Source organism: Podarcis vaucheri, assembly GCF_965113315.1.
Source record: "Podarcis vaucheri genome assembly, chromosome: 11".
NCBI lineage: Eukaryota > Metazoa > Chordata > Lepidosauria > Squamata > Lacertidae > Podarcis > Podarcis vaucheri.
Window position 1 is genome coordinate 23,144,320 of NC_138749.1, and position 20,559 is coordinate 23,164,878.

The following is a 20,559-nucleotide window of genomic DNA, read 5'->3' on the forward strand; positions in this document are numbered from 1 at the left end:
TAGCATGCTGGGGGCGGAGGGAGAGGGTCGTTCCATCTGGCAAGCTGAAATGCTTGCGCTGACAGAACTGCCATAATGCTACGTTGAATTCCTCCCTTTAAGTAGATACATAAATTATGGGAGTTGTGCACTGCAAAGTAGAAATGCAAGCTCTGCACCTCAGCTGCTATTCTGAATTTCCCTTGCTTTCATCCTGTCCGCTCTAGATTGTACTCCTTTAAGCTTATGCTTGGTATCTAGCGGTCACAGGTGCTTGTTAAGTATTAAATAAAGTATTATTTATTATCATTAAGAGAGAGAGACCAAGAAATGGAAAACTACCAGTCAGATATTCAGTTGATTAATAGTGTTATACCTCCAAGCTCTTTTACATTCAAGATGGCATTCTGGAATGGCACTGCTTTTATGCTAAAACCTGAAATCAGAACAAAAAAAGTTAGTAATTTTTGCAGTGCAGAGACTATCCAAAGCAGTATGCTTGTTAATAGTAGTAGTACTCCTCTCTGCTTTGGGCCTTCAACCTCTTGTGATCTTTAAGTGCCTGGGCAAGGTTTCAAAAGTTATCTTCTCCCTAATCCCTTCCCTAATCCCAGGCCCTTCCCTTTCCTCCATTCCTCCAAGAATCATTTTGCTGCCAAAAATATTTAGAATTACTTCAAAACATGAATCATAGAAGCAGGATAGTTATATAAAATAAAACAGTGTAACAGTATTTTGCATAATTTTGACAGAATTAGGGACATTTTTTTTATTTTTGGAAAGGAAGCAGAGGAGACACACGCTTCCAAATTCTGTTTTCCATATTCTATTTTAGCTGATTGTAAAGTTTATCCTTATTCCATCCAGATAATAGGTACAACGGCAGTGGATTCAAAAGGCTGATGGAAGATTATCAGTTGCTTTCCAATTCTGTTTATCTCTCTACATTCTTTCAATTCATACCACTCTGTGAAATCAAATTAATCTCTCTGTAATGAGAAATTGTACAAACTGATATCTAAATGCAAAATTCAGAGCCTCCCAAACTCAAAAATAATGTATCATTACATATTTTCAGAGACACCTGGGGCACAACGTTTTTTTTAGGATTAGAACTCGATATACATTTCAGTAAACCTGAAGCAGTGAGTGGGTTAAGGGTGTGGCAGAAGACAAAGGATGGAAAGGTGCCAATCTAGAAAGAGCTGCTCCCAATCTAGAAAGAGCTGCTCCAGTTCCTTAAACTGGAGCAGCTGGACTTCTCTAAAAAGGTATCTGCAGGAGGCCAATCCAGTAAACACTGCTTCCTCACATTCCGTTAGTCCATTCACCAGCTACCCAGTACCTAGGATCAGGGCCAAATGACCCAGTCTACAGTGATGCTTTCCCAGTTTCCCTGGAACCCTTCAGCTGCAGTGCAGACTACATGTACAGGCCTCTGCAGTAGTCAAGTTTTTCTTTAGGACAAGTTTACTACCCATATGGGAAAAGAGAGTAGTCAGTGATGTGTAGGGGACCTCACTGCTGGCTTTGAGTAACACTAGAGGACTCGGGGTCCCTTCCAACTCTATGAGTCTATGGGATAGATTTGACCCACTCCTGGTGCTTCCATACCTAACCCTCCAGAAATCATTAAAATTAAGCAGCTTTGGTTACTTATTTCAATTGTTTTGAGTGAATCCCTTTAGTTTGCAAATGCATCCAATGTTGCATCTTCTCCTGGGTATGAGTATACAAGGCAACATAATCAATTACTTACCAATTGTATTTTTATTTTATTTTTTTGCTCACTGCCACAGTGCACATTTCACACAATAAACAGTAAGAATGCAGAGGTTAGACTCAAATCCTGCCTAGGCTATTTTCTTCTTCTCCAAAACATTTATATTGATTTTTCAACATTAATAAAGTAAATCAAAATAAACAAAGACAGAATTTATATGTCAGTACACATAAGCTCCAGTGTTCAAAACTTCCATTGTTTTAGGCGCATTTTGCAAAGGGGGATTTCATTAATGCAAGCAGTTTCTGAGCTCTGGGAGGAGTACTGTGCCTAAGATTTCAGATTAAAACTGCCACTGCTGGAACAACAGTAGACCTTTTTCTGCCTCCTCACTTCCAGCTCTGAGGACTGAAGAAGAGACCCTCTTAAGAATATTGGGGGGCAGGCAGGGGAAGTATGGCTTTTTCTTTTGGAGTCTTCAGAGGCGGACTAGACCATGTGAAAAATTAATATAAGTTTTTAGCTGCAGTTTGTTCATTTTCAGCTTTATATTCTTGTTATAAAAATGTGTGCCTAGACATTCCGTTCTGGCAGCCATAACCCAGGTTTAAGGTGCCATTCAGCTCCTAGCTTTCATATCTCAGTTTCTAACACTGTCTAAGATGTTCTGATAAGCACAATACTTTTCTGTACTGTACATATGTAGGACACTGAACATATTACACATATTATGTATCCATTTTGCAGCCCCTCCAGAGATGAGCATGCGTGTCCTTTCTTTTCATCTTATTTGTCCATCCCAGTCAATTTCTGCAAATGTGAATAAACAAACCCTTCTGTGTGTAAAGTAAGCTCCCTATTTTAAAGGCTTGGTTAAAATATACAATACTCAGTCCGCACCCCCTGCATTTGTACTGGATCAGAAGGGTGCCATCAACTTTCTTCAGTGATAAGCATTCTTAAAACACAATATGAAAATATACCAAAATTCCTACAGCAGCTACTAATTAACTGAAGGGCTTCTTTAGCATGAAATCTGTCTTGGGGTCAAACTACACATGATGTTGGAACTCCATGTCTTTCTTTCTTTCTTTCTTTCTTTCTTTCTTTCTTTCTTTCTTTCTTTCTTTCTGAAAAACCAGCAGTGTCTTATACATGACTGGATCAGGACCACAGCAGAGCTAAGTCCAAGTAACCCCCCAAGAAACACTGCTATATACTCCAGAAGGGAAATTAAAAAGCCTAAAGGCTTAAAGTTCTCAGGTTTCCCCCTTCACAGCTTATCACAACCTGGAATGGAGAGGATTTAATTGAGACCAAAGAAGAGAGATAAAGGCTTTGAGCTTCTCCGCTTGTACTATTGCCCAAAAACAAACAGCTGTTTTCACATTAAAAACACCTAATGAACCCCAGCAACAAAAGCCCTGCACAAAGATTTCTGCTTGTGCAATGGGGCTTTCCTCCCATCTCCACCTGTACACCTCCAGCGGACCTTGAAATCAGCTTTCAAGGAAGAATCCCCAGAACAGTGCGAGGGGGGAGGCGAACAGGGATCGATTCACTTGGCAAGCTGATATGCTTGTGCAGATGAAACATTTGTAATAGCATGATGTTGAATTCCACATGATGTGTAGTTTGGCCATCCATATTTTAGGTTTAATGCAAAGAAATAGAGATGTTTCACCGAACAGCAAGTTCAAATATAATAGGTAGATAATATCCTTGAGTTGTTATTTAAGGGGCATGCTGAGAAATGCAAAATAAACAGCATAGGAAGCCAAATGCTGGACTCCCAGCACAGCCAATAATTTGGGATTATGGCAGTTGTAGTCTAACAAGATCTGGTCTCCTGGTATACAGTAAATATATCCTGCCTATATACTTGATCACTACAGCTTCACATCTGAATTATTATTTATTAAAGGACACAACAAGCTGCAGCTAAATGGATAGACACTAAATACTCAAATGGGCAACTTTCATATTATTTGCACAGAATTGCAATTCAGATATTTACCCCAATGGAAGATGTTAAGCATTCTTTAAACACACACTTTACTTTGGTTTGAAATAAGCCAAATAGTTTTGCCACAATTTTTAAATATATATCTAGTTTAAGAAGTTACATAAAGCATTAGCTTACCTGTTGTCGATACTATATTATCTCTATTTTCACTGCAGAGCTGAGACAGGAGACTAGTCTTGCCAGAGCCAGTGAGACCTATGCAAACCAAGTCATACTCTGGTCGTGGTGGTGGAGGCCCTTTGCAGCAAAGTGCTCGAAAACACTGTTGAGGAAAACATAAAGAAGAAGATTTAATATTTAATATCACACAATTTTAATATTAATAATTTTTTTTTAAAATGTCCAAGAAAGAAGACAAACAGAATTTTGGTAAAAGTCAACGGGATTACTATGTTGAATCAAGATTACTACAGATGAATTGGGCCTAAAGCACACCCTGTTTTTGCCATATCATTGCATTCAAAGAATTGTTCCAGGTACATTTCAGTATGTTTCTCAAAAGATTTTTAGCCACTACATTTCACTACACACATAAGACTGCATTCTTAAATTTGTCACTCTCTTTAAAGAGGACTAGGATCATTGCTTGTTGCCCAGCCAACATATTTCTTATTAGACTAGGAAAACAAGTAATCCATTTACTTAATCAATATCACATGACTAGCTAATCATAAAATGCACTACTTCATTTGATAAATTATACTGTATGCCCTTTCACGGAGCCAACAACTTAATGAAGGAAGCCCTTCCTGCCTCTTTTGAGTTCCTTCCTCAAGTATGCCAAATCACACAACAGGCTTGAATGACCTAGTTCCCTCCTATTTTAATCTTTTGTTATGGTTGTCTCAAGTGAGAATAACTATCAACCATCTTCATATTTCCAATTTATACAGAAATTAAAGGCAAGATGCTAAATTCAAGACAATAAACCTCAGATATACATTACATCATTCAAAGAAACAATGAAAGCATAAAAGTTGCTGTAAAGATACAATCGCCAGTTGATATATTAAAAAGCAGAGACATCACCCTGCCGACAAAGGTCCGTGTAGTTAAAGCTATGGTTTCCCCAGTAGTGATGTATGGAAGTGAGAGCTGGACCATAAAGAAGGCTGATCGCCGAAGAATTGATGCTTTTGAATTATAGTGCTGGAGGAGACTCTTGAGAGTCCCATGGACTGCAAGAAGATCAAACCTATCCATTCTTAAGGAAATCAGCCCTGAGTGCTCACTGGAAGGACATATTCTGAAGCTGAAGCTCCAATACTTTGGCCATCTCATGAGAAGAGAAGACTCCCTGGAAAGGACCCTGATGTTGGGAAAGATTGAGGGCACAAGGAGAAGGGGACGACGAGGACGAGATGGTTGGACAGTGTTCTCAAAACTACCAACATGAGTTTGACCAAACTGCGGGAGGCAGTGAAAGACAGGAGTGCCTGGGGTGCTCTAGTCCACAGGGTCATGAAGAGTCGGACACAACTAAACGACTAAACAACAACAGTGTTAAACTTAAGGGGACTATTTGAAGGTTCATTCCATACTATCACCAGGTCCTGGAGGCAAAACCTTGCTTAAGTTACATTTATGCATAATTATGTACCTACAGCTAAATCAGTGATATTAAATATTATGAGACGAAGTTCAGAGCCCTAACTTTCCTTTGCTGGTAGCAAGAATAGAACAAGAACACCAGTGCAAGAGTGAAGACTCTTCCACAGCAGAACAGTAATATAGAAAAATATGATCCCTTGCACTAATGACCACATTAACAAAACAAATTTGTGCCTATAATGGGCAAGGTGACTCAGACTCATTTATAGATGACTGGCATTCTATTATTTCTGATAATCAGCAATTGGTTAAAAGTTTCCTGAGATGATTGATAGATAGATAGATAGATAGATAGATAGGTAGATAGATAGATGTGGTCAGATATATTTATGGCATAGTTGTTGTTTTGTATAATTCAGCACCATTCCAGTGATGTACTGATATGGTATTCTCCCTACCATGCTTCGGTGGCTTCAGTATATAGTTTTACTTCTTAAAAATATATATCATTTCCCACTTTTCAATAAAAACCTATTTTTTTCAAAAAAAAGATTACTATATTAATAGCAATATACTTGTATGTATTATTCCTTTGCGATATCTTAAAAGCCATTGGTCATCTGAAAAACAAAACCTCATTTTTCCTATGGGACTTATTATTTTGCCTTCTAAGACTATGTCGAATTTTTTTAATAGATTTCAAAAGGCAAATAAATTCTTAACACATCAGGAGCCAAAGGTGGTAAGAATACCTCAAGAACCTGCTGCTGGAGTTTATAGTGCTTTAGAGAAAAGATTCTGAACATTAAACATGCAGTTATATAAAGGTTGTACCTTCATACTTAACAGATCTGCACCTGTGTTTATACAACACAGTATTTCTTAGCTTAATCACTACAGTTGATTTGTTATTGTAGTTAGAACCAGACAGTAAATATAGCTACGGGACAATAAACTGCATTTTTTTAAACGCCTCAACTTGTTACCTAGATTCATTATATAGAGCAGGGCCTTGCCATTAGAACAGAGCTTCATACAACCTGTCAGCTGGTGAACAAAGCTGAAGATTACTTCCCACGTTACAGATCATGGGTTGTATCCAACTAAGTTCAGCTCAGAGTCAATCGACTGAAATTAACATCAGTAGAAGAGGGCTATTGCGGACCTCCCATAAGCATCTAGTTCGCTACTGACTAAACAGAATGCTAGATTAGACGGGTTCTTGGCCTGGTTGAGCAAGGCTCTTCAATGGTTCTCCTTTCTTTATATTGGTAATTAGTCTGTATAATGAAACATGTATTATTTATTTTTACATTTCATCCCCAATACATTTATTAAAAGAGTGTGTGATAGGTAGCGTACAGTGGGCTCCAGCCCCTGCTGCAAGGTATGTGGCAGAATTATACTTATCATCATTATATTAAATGGCATCTCACTAAAAATAAGGTAATTTACCGTACTTTTCCGTGCATAAGACGCCCCCTATTTTGGGGGACTAAAATTAAAGAAAATGGGGGGAAATGGCCCAAAGTGGTTGAGCTCTTTTGGGGGAGAATAGGCCAGAGTTGTTGAGCTTTTTTAAGGGGGGATGTCCATGGTTGTTGAGCAATTATTGGTGGGGAATGACAAAGATCACTCACCCAACTGGCAAACACTAACAAGCCAAATTGCAGAGGCGGCAGCCAGTCCAAAGCAGCCCCTTACGCATCCACAAATAACACACACAATTGACAAAGCAGCAGCCAATCCAAAACAGCCCTTGCAGCAGACACCATTCAGACACCATTCACCCACCCAACTGCTAGATCCTACTCGCGGATGCAACCAATCGCTCGTCCCCCCTCTGCACTACCCATGTATAAGATGACCCCCCCATTTTTTACTTTATTTTGGAGTAAAAAAAACCTCGCCTAATACATGGAAAAGTACGGTATATGGCTTTGCAAAAGGTTTGGGTGATTAAGGCCCTATACTTCAGCACTTGCTTTAGCAAAGTACATGTTAACATGCAATATTCCCAAGTACCAAACAAAATCCGCACTGTTATATGATACACAAAATGCTATACATTTTATCCCCATTCTTCCTATATGTAGCCAGAAGAAGCTTGCCATGGAGGATTTATATTATTGTAAGGCAGAGGCTTTGATTTAGCTAAGGATCTGAGTCAGCTGGGTCACTTTGGGATTCAAACATCATTTCAGTACAACATGAAGTGAGCAAAAGAATGTGAAAGACAATAGGGAAGGGTGTAGGAAAAAACTGTCTAATATAGAAGACAGTTCCTACCTACACATCTGCCTCCATCTATTATTATTTTGTTGCTCTATGTTTTCATATTTCTACAATCTAATAGGCTCTCTCTGAACCATCTTATTCCAAGTGTTTGCCTCCGCACAAGCCAATCGTAGAGAAGCAAGGTTAGGATTTCAAATTAACAGCTGAAGAAGGGTCACTAGATTTGTAAGTGGATGCTGTGCTTCATCCTTTGATAGCTCATTAAATCAAGAATGTCATCCCTAGAGCTGGATGTGGTCTGTTCCCACATTCCCTACCTGTTGTAGAAAATGGTTTCAGTAAGTAGGGACATGGGTTGGCCTGGTTGATGCGTCTTTTTTCTGAAGTATTAAGAAATTGGGCAATGAATCCTGGGAAAGTTGCACAAACCATTAAATGCTACCTCATCCCACACAAACTACCATACTCCCTAAATCCCAGATTACCAATTACAGAGTCTCAAAAGCTCTTGTAATGAAAACTCAGGAGAAGATAGAAGCAAGCAAAACTAGCAACATTAGAGACAACATTACTTAGACTGAAGAGAGAGAAAACAAACCACTGATGGAAAAACACAAGAAACCAATGAGGAATATAAATATGGAGAAGCTGAGGAAACAGCTCCCCTTGTCATTTCCTGTTAAAATGAAAGATGGGCGCAGATTATTCAACAATAGCCTGGAGCACAAAGCTGTGCTAAAAGCCATCCTTTTACAGATCTTCAAGTAAGCTAGAAAAGCTTCTTCAATATGATTCATGAATAAAGTATGCTACAAGCTTGGCTAACTGAGCCCTGTTTTGTGAGTACCATAGATGTATTGATAAATATTCTACAACTGCCAACTACAACCAACTAAACAAGCATTAATTTGAACACTCACTCTTCCATTGTCTCCCGAGACAGAAGCATGCCAACCAATCAATAGGACCGTAGAAACCAAGCATTTGAATAACATTTAAAGGGCTACTAACTGTATTTTAAAACTAATTTAGATGCCTCTGCCATCCCAACTTGTTTGTAAAAGGATCAGTTATACACCAAGCCTGTGAAATTCCATTTCACTCAAACCCTTTCTTGTGAGCATAGCCAACACAGGAGCCCAGCAGCAATTTCATACTCACACAAACATTTCATGTAGCCACTATCATGTGCGAATCAGCCTAAGAAATGGTGGAATTCTTTCAGTATGGATTAAGGAAGAGCCTGAGTGTCAATGCTATTAAACTCCTTAATCTACCCCAACAATATTTGCCCTGTAATCACCAAACACCTGCCGGAGCACCTCAATTGCCAAGAACTGGTACCAGTTTAGAAAAAGGGGATATTTGAAACATTATTTAGGTTATAGTCCCCTGCAAGATTGTTATTAATCTAGAAGAAAAAAAATATTAATTTAGAAGAAGGAGGAGGAGGAGTTTGGATCTGATATCCCGCGAAAGATGGAGGGCACAAGGAGAAGGGGACGACAGAGAATGAGATGGTTGGATGGTGTTCTTGAAGCTACTAGCATGAGTTTGATCAAACTGCGGGAGGCAGTGGAGGACAGAAGTGCCTGGCGTGCTTTGGTCCATGGGGTCACGAAGAGTCGGACACGACTAAACGACTAAACAACAACAAACAACAAGGAGTCTCAAAGCAGCTAACAATCTCCTTTCCCTTCCTTCCCCACAACCAACACTCTGTGAGGTAAGTGAGGCTGAGAGACTTCAAAGAAGTGTGACTAGCCCAAGGTCACCCAGCAGCTGCATGTGGAGGAGCGGGGAAGCGAACCCAGTTCACCAGATTACGAGTCCACCGCTCTTAATCACTACACCACACTACTGACTTATTAAATGTATTAATCTAGAATTAAATGTATCAATCTAGAAGACAAAGAGAGGATGTGAATGAGAGGCATCTCACTGAGACAGGAGAGGGCAGGAAGTGGGGTTCTGGCCTTTCACCCCCAGGTGCTTTGCCATAGTACTCCTCAAACGTAACTAGTTGCCTATCAGGATACTGTTTTCTGGAATAATGATAATATTTCATCATTTGCAGGGCCAGCACAAGAGTCTGCACCACCTAAGGCAAGGGACGCCAGTGCCGCAGGCACACCCTCCCTCTTTTGCCCTTTGCAGCTGTGAAGAGCTTGAGAAGTGCAGATACCCCAGTACAATGCACATGTCAAAAACACATGTGAACAGACAATGAGGAAGGATTAGGTCTCTGTTTGCATGTCTTGAAGGGGAAAGTAGCAGTTATTATTACTATTACTATTACTATTACTATTGTTGCTGTTAATATATGTGCCCTTCATAAATGGTAGAGCACATACATTTTTGTATTTTGTTATTGACACCCATGTCAGGACCATCATTAAGACCCAGTCTCCAATGAGGATATGGCAAAGAAAAAAGCAAGTGTAAAAGGCCATAAAGAAAAGATTTCTCAAAATGAATTAAAATAAGACCAGAACCTCCTCTTAGTTCTGCCAAGTCTCTGTAAATACAACTCTGAAATGATTGCAGAGATGACACTCCATTGACTAGTTAGTGAGATCTAGTTTCAATGTGTCAAGATTCTTCAGCTGTATTTGTCTCTAACACATGCAAAATGTCTATTGACTGTTACATGTTGACTGCTCAGTACATAAACTACACATCTTACCGTTTGTGCCAGTTTTATGGGCACAACTTCCACAGATATGAGACATATATTGGGGGGGAGCCTAAAACTGGGATAAATTTACTTTTTCAAAGTAGGTAGAAAAACACACAAATCTTTCTGCAGGAACACGGAACCCTGAAAATACCATGCCAACTCTGAATGTGTGATGTGAACTCAGTTCTAATCCAATTCACCAATCTGTACAGCATAATGCTGTGTTTTCGTCCTGTAAATTTTGAGTCACAAGTGAGATTCCTAAAGCCAAACGAGAGAGAGATTCCACACGACATTAACAGTTTTTAAAGACTACAAATAAACTTTCTCCAGGTCAGTGATGAGTTACCTTTTGACTTTTCCATCGTGTATTATATGCTTCTATTCCAAAGTTTTTATTGCACAAGAAGTAGAAGGAAATGTCTTTTTTCTTAAATGTATGTGGCAAACTCTAGCAAATAATATATACAACCAGGTTTGATATAAAGCTAAAAACGTCTGATGTATGAAGCTACCTGAATAATAGGTTTAAAGATTTTTTTTTATAAATTAAGGAGTTTCAACAGTAGCCCTAAACACAAGTCTAAACCTGTTCTTTGAACAGTGATGTAGTTACAGGATCCTGGGGCACAGGTCTAGGGCCCCAGTCTACAAAATAAGCAGGAGGGCTCCCACACACAGCAGTGAAGTGATACACATCCCCATATAAAGGGTGGGCAGCATATCACCAGGAAGTGCACAATCTAAAATTACTTAACTGCACCAGTGTCTTCCAACAAGAATTTTGCAGGTGGAATAAAGGTTTCCTGTGCCTGTAATATTCCTCTCCTTAATTAGGAAAGAGCTGAAATTTCAGAAGACTGTTTCACAACTATTGTCCACAATAGGGCAGATTGTTAATAATAAAAAACCCTTATGAGAAACTGAGCCAGACAATGTTGTTACAAAGCATGTGTATCCTAGCACTTCCTTCTTTGAGGAGACCCCAGTTTTCCGCTCTATTACAGCCGCTATCCACTTCAGTGACTAGCCCTTTCTGTTGTCTTGGTCTTTAGAAAAACACACAATATTTTTACAGTCTTGAGCCTGGGGTTTTTTATATTTGCTTATTCACACACAGTGCTGCGCATTAAGATTACTATTGTATGTTGACTGCAGAAAAACAACAATTTGCCAAAGGCATGGGCTTTAGAAAACAGATCACGGTGCCCTCTGCAATAGAGCAAGAGCTCCAATACGTCTAGGACAAGTAAATGAAAGGAACAGGACGTTGTCGTTTTCTAAAGGGCACTGTTCTTTCGTTTGTTATCTAAAAGCCAGACAAGTACCACATCATATGCGGCTACAGAAGACTAGACATCTTGTTCAATGCAGGACTATAAAAATACAAAGAAACAGATGCACAAAGTTTATTCTACCCTTTTTATTTAGCTTTATATTATTGGATTGGGGGTGCTAATGAGCAAAATAGATATTATGCCCTGCCAAATTAAATTATAGGCAGTCATAAAACCAATGTTTTACTTAACCTGACATGTCCAGATTAGGGTGAAGAGACATCCTGATGATAGTTTAAAACTATTAAAATGCAAGAATGAGGCTTCAGTGCTGCGAATTCTGTATGCAATGTACTATTATATTTGCAAGCAGAGTTTAGATAAGCCGTTGTTCAGTTCATTTTAAATAAACAGCCTCCCAAAAGCTTTCATTTGAAGTTGTACAACTTCCTTGTACAGACCAAGGCTATTTATTTACTCACTGCACTTAATATCCCATCCTTCAGTCTGAAGACTTCCAGGACAATTGGCAAATATTTAAGAACAAAACAATACAATCAGTTAAATGCAGTAGCACAAAAATGGAATCTCACCAGACCAAATGAGTAAAAAAGAAAAATTAAAAAGCAAAAATATTTAAAAGGCCTGAGAAATTTTTTAAAAAAGTATTCACCTGGTTTCAAAATGCCATTTCCTAGGGACAGCATTCCAAAGTTGGGGTACCAAAACAAGGCCTCGTTTTCCCATCTCTAATTGTGTCCCCCTCCAAAAGCAGGGAGGTGCACCCAAAGCATGGCCTCTGAAGATCATGATGTTCAGAAAATTCATTCAATCAATCAATCAATCAATCAATCATTCAGGGTTGCTGCACACATTTTGCAACAACTCACTCTGGTTTGACACCAAGTGTACAATACCAACTTTCTGATGAGGATACCTGTATATGAGTTTTTTCATGTCTAGATGTTACCTTTTTACCTACCTCTTGCTTATACTTGTGCTTCAGACCTATGAATAGTCCCAGAAGCAGGGTCCAAAATATTACAATAATCAGAAGCAGGTGCAAAACAAGGAAACTGTTTTTAGGAGATGATTGAAAGGCAATAAATTAAAGTCATTTTAAGAATGTTCTTCAAGTACCTTTTTCACTCCAGCCTTTTTGAGTTATCTTTTCTGTTTACAAGAACCTGGTGGGTACCAGCAACGGAAAAGTCAGAGAAGCCTAAACTTCCCTGAAATCAATGGGCCATAAGCACTCAACTTACAGATATAAACAGATTACACATCTTTAACTAGCTCTGGACTTCATCCAATCTCTTGTAAGGCTTAACACCATGATGTTTTCAATCTCCTAATTACTATAGTAATACTATTTTCAATTGTGTTGAAAGGGCAAGGCAACTGCCATTCTGTTAACTGTATTTTATTAGTAATTCTTGTTTCTACTTCTGCAAGTCATTTTTTTTCCTACAAAGAACACAGCACATTCACCAACTCTTTGTAGCTCCTGGTGGTCTCCAGCACTCCTTATCCTGACTGTTTTGTTCCATATGGTACTGCAACTGAACAGTGCAAAAAACATGACTACCACATGGAAACACGGTGGTGTCCATATCTGCTTGCAGGTTCTGGAGAACTATTTATTTAGCTTGTTTTGGCAATGGCTGCACAAGAAACATGAGAGAGCTCATTGACCAGGTTTGGTGTACTAGAAGCCACTGTAAGAAGCAGGTGCATAAGACAAGTGAAACCTTGTTGCCAGTGACAAAATCTGAGTTTCCACGCTTTTTCCCCTCTCTCCACAAGGTATAGATTGGGAGTATGTTTCATCAGCATCTGCATACTGTGTCCTGGGATCAGATATCACCTTTAAAATGTATCCACTACATGGGAGAATAGGGGGAAATGACTTTGTTACCTTTCACGTAATTTCATAAACAATGAACACCATGTATAAACCAATACTTTTCTGTATAAACTATAGTTTTCTGTTTCATATTGCTATGTGGGAGAAAAATACAAAAAATAATCCCACTGTTTTACACTGCAGCGACTGGAGAAACTAGGAAAAAGATACTTCCAAAATTGTAGTCTCCATTAAAAAAAAGCTAAACGTGCTTAGTGAGAAGAGTGATACATCCACCATCTACTATTACATATTTGGATTAAAACAACAGCCAGTCCCTTTCTTTGTCACCTGGAAAAATAAAAGTAGCCTGCAGTGTTGGTGTGAACAGAATTCTCAAACAGTCATACAAGCCATTAAAAAACCCCCACACTTATCTACTCCTGATATTCTAGCAGGAAGGAATGATAGTCCCAGGGAGTTTTGTTTCCATTTAAATCTCTTTCCCCACACACATCAACCCCTCCCCCCCCCCGGCCCAAAGGCTCCCTACTCTCCAATTTATCTTTTGCTCTGGTCAACAGCTAATGGTTCTTGCCTTGCATAGTAGCTATGACCCCTACATTTGAGGTGGTATGATCAAAGGCGCTCTGGCCAGACTTGGAAAAACATTTCCACTGAGAATGGACATAGTGCCTGTCAAAAGGTTATTCCCACTGTGTAAAGGGAGCAGCTCATGTTACTCCAGTGTAACATGAAAGTTCAAACTCTAGCCGCAGTAATCCACATACATGTTTTTCTTTCTAAAAGCAGCATATGGGACACACTGACTAAAAGAACACACATCCGTCTTATCTGAAAGGGGAAATAAAAGGTTTCCTCAGTCCATCCAGCTGCAAGTCACTGATTTTTAATAATTTCTAAAACACAAACCATCCATCTGAAAGTGGTTCCTATTGAATCCGAGTTTGGGAAGCGGTGGGGGCTCTGTAAATAAATTAGGCTCCCTATATCTTGTAGAAAACAAAATAACTTGGCGGCGTAAATCTTAATGTCAGTGACAGGAAGGCTTTGGTGAACCATTACCATAAATCTGACAAACGCTAATTTGATGGGTGGCTGTATCTGTCTGCTACAAAGCCAGTCTAGACAGTCTATTGAGAAATCCTAAAACACAACTGTTTGTTCCCCGTAACACCATCTGGATATGGCAATAAGAGCCGACCCAGTGCCATTCACACATGGATCAAAGCGCATGCTAATGCCATCATGAAGTCATACACATAAAAAATTCAATCTGAGAACTCTAAGCAATTTTGCTAAGTCCTCAGCAGAGAAACCTCAGACTTCGCTCAGACTCAAGCTAAGTGCATGAAGAGGGAAAGGCGGGGGTGGAAAAGAGAGAGAGAGAGAGAGAGAGAGAGAGAGAGAACAGAATATTTAATGAGCTTGGCCTTCTAAAGGAATGTTAGGCCACCCATTGTATTGGAAAAGGCTCATGTCACACTTCAGTCATGGCACCCATCAGGGAGCCGCCTTTACAAAACTGATCCGAGGCCTTTCGTAATTACCTGTTTCAGACCAAGCACACAGAAAGAGAAGAAGGGTCTCCTAGGTGTAACTCTTCTGTTTATTACAATAAGCTGTTAGATTGCTCTGTATTACAACAATATTCCAAACTTCTCTCATTAAAAAGTGTACTGTGGCATTAGATCAAAGCATCAAGGGCCCCCTATTGAACTTGTTTAAGTATTACAAATGTAAAGAGCAAGTCTGGCTGCAGAGGCAATTTCTTTCCCACCCCCACCCCCAAATAAAATAAAATCTTCCCTCCAACTTGAATGGTGTGTCTGTATTACTGCAAGACATATTCGGACCATACTTTCCGGAAGACCCTTGCCCTGACTATTTCAGTTTGTCAACAAGATTCTAACAGGTAATTTCCAGAATGCGATGGCCTTTTCCTCCAGACGGTTGTTCCCCACTATGCTGATTTTGCATATTTAATCTCAGAGAAGAGTTTCAAGAGGAACAGACAAATTATGCTTGTTCAGTGAAGACACACATAGTTCAAGGATGTGAGATAAAATGCTTCCTTGGGAGCTAGCAAATGATGTGCAAGTGTGGCAGTAATACTGTTCAAATGCTGTGGGGAGGATCTAATGAACAATGTAGAATTTTCTTTTTTTTAAAAAAGCAGCATATTGCGGTAGGCTAGAGGAATTTGGCATTGTTTTCTGTGCATTTCTGAATCTCTTACATATCACATACAGCTTTTGAAATTTCTCCTGGTTTGCCATGTGGCAAAGGCCTCAAGATCCACTGGATTCAACAAACAAATTCTAAATTATTTGGATTCTGGCCTGAGCCACCAGTATTGTGAATACCAATTTCTACTTCAAACATAAAGCAAAGAATAATGCAATTTAATACAGAAAAGAAAGCATGTGGCCAGAATTACCATCATTTGTCACTACAGGAGTGTAGTTCAGTTTGCAGTAGAACTTAGTTCCAAAACTCATGAGTACCATTTAACATGTACAGTGCATCACACAAGGGTAGTTACACTGGTTATTTATTAAAGTAAAGGGATGAATATGGTGTTTTATGCCAGAAATGTCTCAATTGAATTGTTTCATTCTATATGTTGTATCAAACTTGTGTTAAGGTTAATATTTAGCTATTATTTTCACGATACTATGCAGAAGTAAGATTTCATTACTGTAATATTCCACACAGTGAATCAGTCCAAGAAGCTTTTAAAAATGTCTTGACTATTCTAAATCAACAGTAAAATATCCTCACCTATATACAGTTATTTCTAAACCTGGGGTTTCCAAACTGTGGTCCATGAACCACTAGTGAGATATAAGCTTAATTTAAGTGGTCCACTGTGTGTTTATAAAAAAATACAATTAAAAACTATACAGCATTAGCACAGTACATTACAATTGCAACAACAGGCAGAATAATCATTAACTGGTCCACAAAGTCCCTTGGCAATTTTAAAAAGGTCTGCTGGGGAGAAAGTGGGAACCACTGTTCTAAGCCAGCTGAAGTTTAATGCACTATAATTTCATCATCTGAAAAACTATTCTTGCAATCCAATAAAATAGTAAAGCTACTGGGTATTGCTAGGATTTTTGTTTCCTTGTTTTCTGTTCCCAAATGCAAGTAAACCGACTGTAATACCAATGTTTGTTCAAGCTATTAGAAAAATATGTTTGAAATCATAATTCATAACCAGTCATAACTTGTGCAAACAAGCTGTTTTAGTATTTTCTCCTACACATATTCTAACCATATTGTAAACAACTTCTCTTTAAATTCCCCATGTGCTGCTATCAAGCATAGAAAGATACACCCATAAAGGGGAGTGGGAAGAAAACAGCGGAGAGAAACCCATTTTGATTCGTGAAATTTAATAAACAGCATAGTTTACGAAGACCTAAACTTTAGTCCTGCATGCGGGTTATGTGTCAAAAGTCTCAAATGCAGGTATAGCACAGCATATTGAAGAAAATGTGGTGTAAAGTCAGTTCCTGAGTAACCAGGTCTTGGATCTCAATAAAACCCCAACTATGCCTAAGTAGAAGCAAAGAATAGGATGTGGGGTTTAAAGTCAGGGCTGAACTTTACAGAAGCTTCAGCACAGCAGAACAACATCGCCATCTACTGCTCAGTATCATTACCTTTAAAGTCACGCCTGAGATAAACCTAACCGGAGAATCATTGTACTGTAGTGTGTTCCTCAAGTTACTGAACTAGGGAAATGTTGACAAATTTAAAGAAGTTAACACACTGTTGTTGCTACTACATTCCAGCAGTATGCCAGTTACCCAGGACAAGCAGGAATCACAAGTGAATAAGAGCCTGTGAACCTCACATGAACTCTAGGTTCCTAATATTTTGTGGGATGTTGCAAGCAATGGTGCAAAGTTCTGTAAAGTTTGCATCTTGTTTTATTCTCACAACTTATGCAAATCAAGCTCTTTAAAAGTGAGAAACTGAGAGTTAAAAAACACACACACAAATGTTATTGTGTGGTTAAGCAATCTTCTTTCTTAGTGGTGAAAGCTAGCCAAAGCTACTTAAGAAAAGTATAGTACAGGAAAGATCTGAAACCAGGTCCTTTTGGTATATATTCAGTATCTAATCACTGGATCACACTAGTTCTTGATATATTCAAAGCTGGATGTACACAGCCACAAAATTGCTCTTACTCTGTTTGCTAGCTGAAACAGTACAGAAATGTCTTTTTAATGATTAGCACAAGAAGCAAGGGCTTCTCAGTGGTTGCCTCCTGTCTGTGGAACTATCTGCCAACAGGTATTTCCTTTGCTTCATATTGTATGGCTTTTAAACAGGCCTTGTTTCGAAGCTGCTTTTAACAGAGACATGTTTGATGGAAATGTCCAATTTTCTTATTCTGTAATAGCTATACCATTGCTGGTTCTAACTATTTCTTGAATGGTTCAAGTAATACAATTTCTAAGACTGAATTGTGAAATACTTAAAATGCTCCTTTAAGATATTGCTTTGTTGAAATGATATATTGTGGTTTTCTATTTAGAAGCTGCCTTAGGAGGGCTCCCTTTCCTCAAAGAGCAACCTAGAGATACTTCAAACAAATAAATATTCTTGCTGGGGTCAGTGCAGTGTCAATGCTGAACAACTCCCATTTAATATATGCCAATGCTGAATAACTCCAATTTAATATATGCCAATCACCAACTACGGATTAAAAATGTAAGAAAAGTTCACTGCTCCTTCTTAAATACTGTGCTTGATTATGATCTTATCCATATGCAAAATTCCAACCAATTCAAACAGTGTAATAATATACAGTGGCACCTTGGTTCTCAAACGCCTTGGTACAAACAACTTGGAACCCAAACACTGCAAACCCAGAAGTGTTCTGGTTTGCAAACTTTTTTCAGAAGCCGAACATGCTCCATTTTGAGTGTTACGCTTCCAATTTGAGTGCCACACTTCCGTTTTGAGTGTTACACTGAGGTCTGTTTGTTTTCGCTATTTATTTTGTGTTTTTGTTTCTGCGGGGATTTTGTTTTTGTGACTGTGTGGAACCCAGTTCAGCTACTGATTGATTGACTGTGTGACTGCAATACATTGTTTCTTACTTTTATTTTATGGATCAATGGTCTCATTAGATAGTAAAATTCACATTAAATTGCTGTTTTAGGGGTTATTTTTAAAAGTCTGGAACAGATTACTCCATTTTGCATTACTTTCTATGAGTAAGCGGGCCTTGGTTTTGGAACGTTTTGGTTTTGGAACGGACTTCCAGAACGGATTAAGTCTGAGGACCAAGGTACCACTGTAATACATTTGCACTAGTTCATATTGTGTCAGCAGCCCTGGTTCAGCAATTAAAGCCCTCAGAGGAGCAGGAAATAATTATAATTTCCATGTCTTTTTTGCCCAGACCTAAAGTTAATGACATACATCCCCATTCAAATGGGGCTTTGCTGTACAGACAGAATTAAAGTAGAGACAGGCAGAAGATTGATCACAAATGGCTGATTGTCTGACAATCTGTGCCAGGCTGGCTACAGCAGTCTGGGCTGCACTCAGCTCTGACTAGGACAGTCAAAGTGATGAGAAACAAGGAGTAGTGTTCAGTGTGACCATTGTAGCCCTTACTGCTTTACTGATGCGCTGGGTTGAGCAGTGGCACGCAGTATTTGAACTGGGCAATGAGAAGCCAGCTAGCCTTTGTTCTTTGGTCTCTCAGCTTCTGGTGATGTCCAAAGCAGAAGCAGCTGCTTAGCAGAATTTTCAGGCAAGCATTAGGTAGGCACTCTATTTTTCACTGGATTAGGAACTGGTCATGATGCACTGGCATAAAGCGGTAGACTGAGGAGGAGGCCCAGAAACCTGTGGCTACCCTGTAATTCACAATGTTAATATGCTCACTGGCACATTATGGCATGGTGTGAGCTTGTGACTCTCCCCTTAGCTAACCCTGATTGAATCCTGATGGGAAAGGTAAGAGAAGCTACAGTAGCTGCTCAGTCTCAGGGCCTTAAGTTCAGTGGCAGGCGGTTCCTCCAGAACTTTCTTGCCCCACCTTTAATGTGTCCATGCATGTCTTCTGCCCCTTATGCTCTTTGATTATGCGCAGCTTTTGGGGTGGGTTATGCTTGAGTCTCTTGCCATGGATTCATTAGCATGGTGGGTCAAGTTCTCTCCCAGAATACCCCATCTGCAAAATGGGTACATGATTTCTGTCTTGAAGGTTTTCTTATATGTTTGATCTTGACCATATTTATTGCAAATATTGAAACTGCCTATAGTCTGTGTCCTCTCCCTCTCTTGGGTGATCTGTTTTCAGAGGGAGACTAATACTACCTGCAAATCAGTGGGTCCACAGCAGAAAACTCAGTGCTTTAATGCAGGGATAGAAGTGACTGGTGGCTGAAAAATGGAAAGCTTATACAATAATGAACCTTTCCTAAAGGCCCTGCCCAAAGGACTCTACTTTCCTTAACTGGCTATTTTGTGTCTTATTCCAGCCAGTGAGCTTCAGGGCTCTGGTTAAAAGGGGGGTGGGAATGGAGTGTCCAGGTTGGAAGTGTACCTAACCCCAATCTAAAGGAATGTAATCTCTAGACCTCTTTATTCACATGAGGTTGTCAACAAGTACAGAATGATCCGATGATGAGAACATGGAGAACAGTTGGATGAAGTTCGGCATCCTGTTTCTGACAGTGGCCAGTGAGATGCCTTTGTGAAGACCACCAGAAAAGCACAAAAGCAGCTACCCCTTCTTGCTGATGGCAGCATATGGTATTCAGAGAAACATTCCATGTGAAGTTTCCATTTTGCCACTCATCGGACTGTATTTCATAGATTGGCCTACCTCCCCCCTTTTAAAGGCCTCTTTAAACAGGGAGCCATCAAGGCATCTTGCAACATTGCATTCCTTAAGTCAATGATGCAGTGTGTGAAATACTTTGTTCAAAAACTGATTTGGGTGACACCAAATTATGGTACTGTGAAGAAGGAAGGGGAGAAAGACAATCTTCCCACATCTTTCATCATTAATAATTTTACAATTTTTTATTATGTATCTCATTCATTAGATATTAATAAGACAGTTGAAAAGAATCCTGCTGAAGAGTTTGAACATTAACAATAATTCTCTAGTTCAGGGGTCAGCAAACTTTTTCAGCAGGGGGCCGGTCCACTGTCCCTCAGACCTTGTGTGGGGCCAGC

General features: G+C 39.3%; 1 protein-coding gene across 7 annotated transcripts in view; it reads right to left on the reverse strand.

The window, feature by feature from the left end:
• The window catches only part of ARL15 (ARF like GTPase 15), a 185,918-nt gene that overhangs the window by 88,768 nt on the left and 76,591 nt on the right, over positions 1–20,559 (reverse strand). For 4 of the 7 annotated variants that reach the window (XM_082242250.1, XM_082242253.1, XM_082242254.1 and 1 more), the window contains 2 exons: positions 3,846–3,990; positions 356–415 (listed from right to left, as the gene is read on the reverse strand). In XM_082242250.1, the coding sequence (XP_082098376.1) occupies positions 356–415; positions 3,846–3,990 (205 nt within the window). Of the gene's footprint in view, positions 1–355; positions 416–3,845; positions 3,991–4,757; positions 4,976–8,437; positions 8,528–13,169; positions 13,358–20,559 lie in introns of those variants that run through there. The other 3 variants (XM_082242249.1, XM_082242251.1, XM_082242248.1) reach the window with 3 other exon arrangements.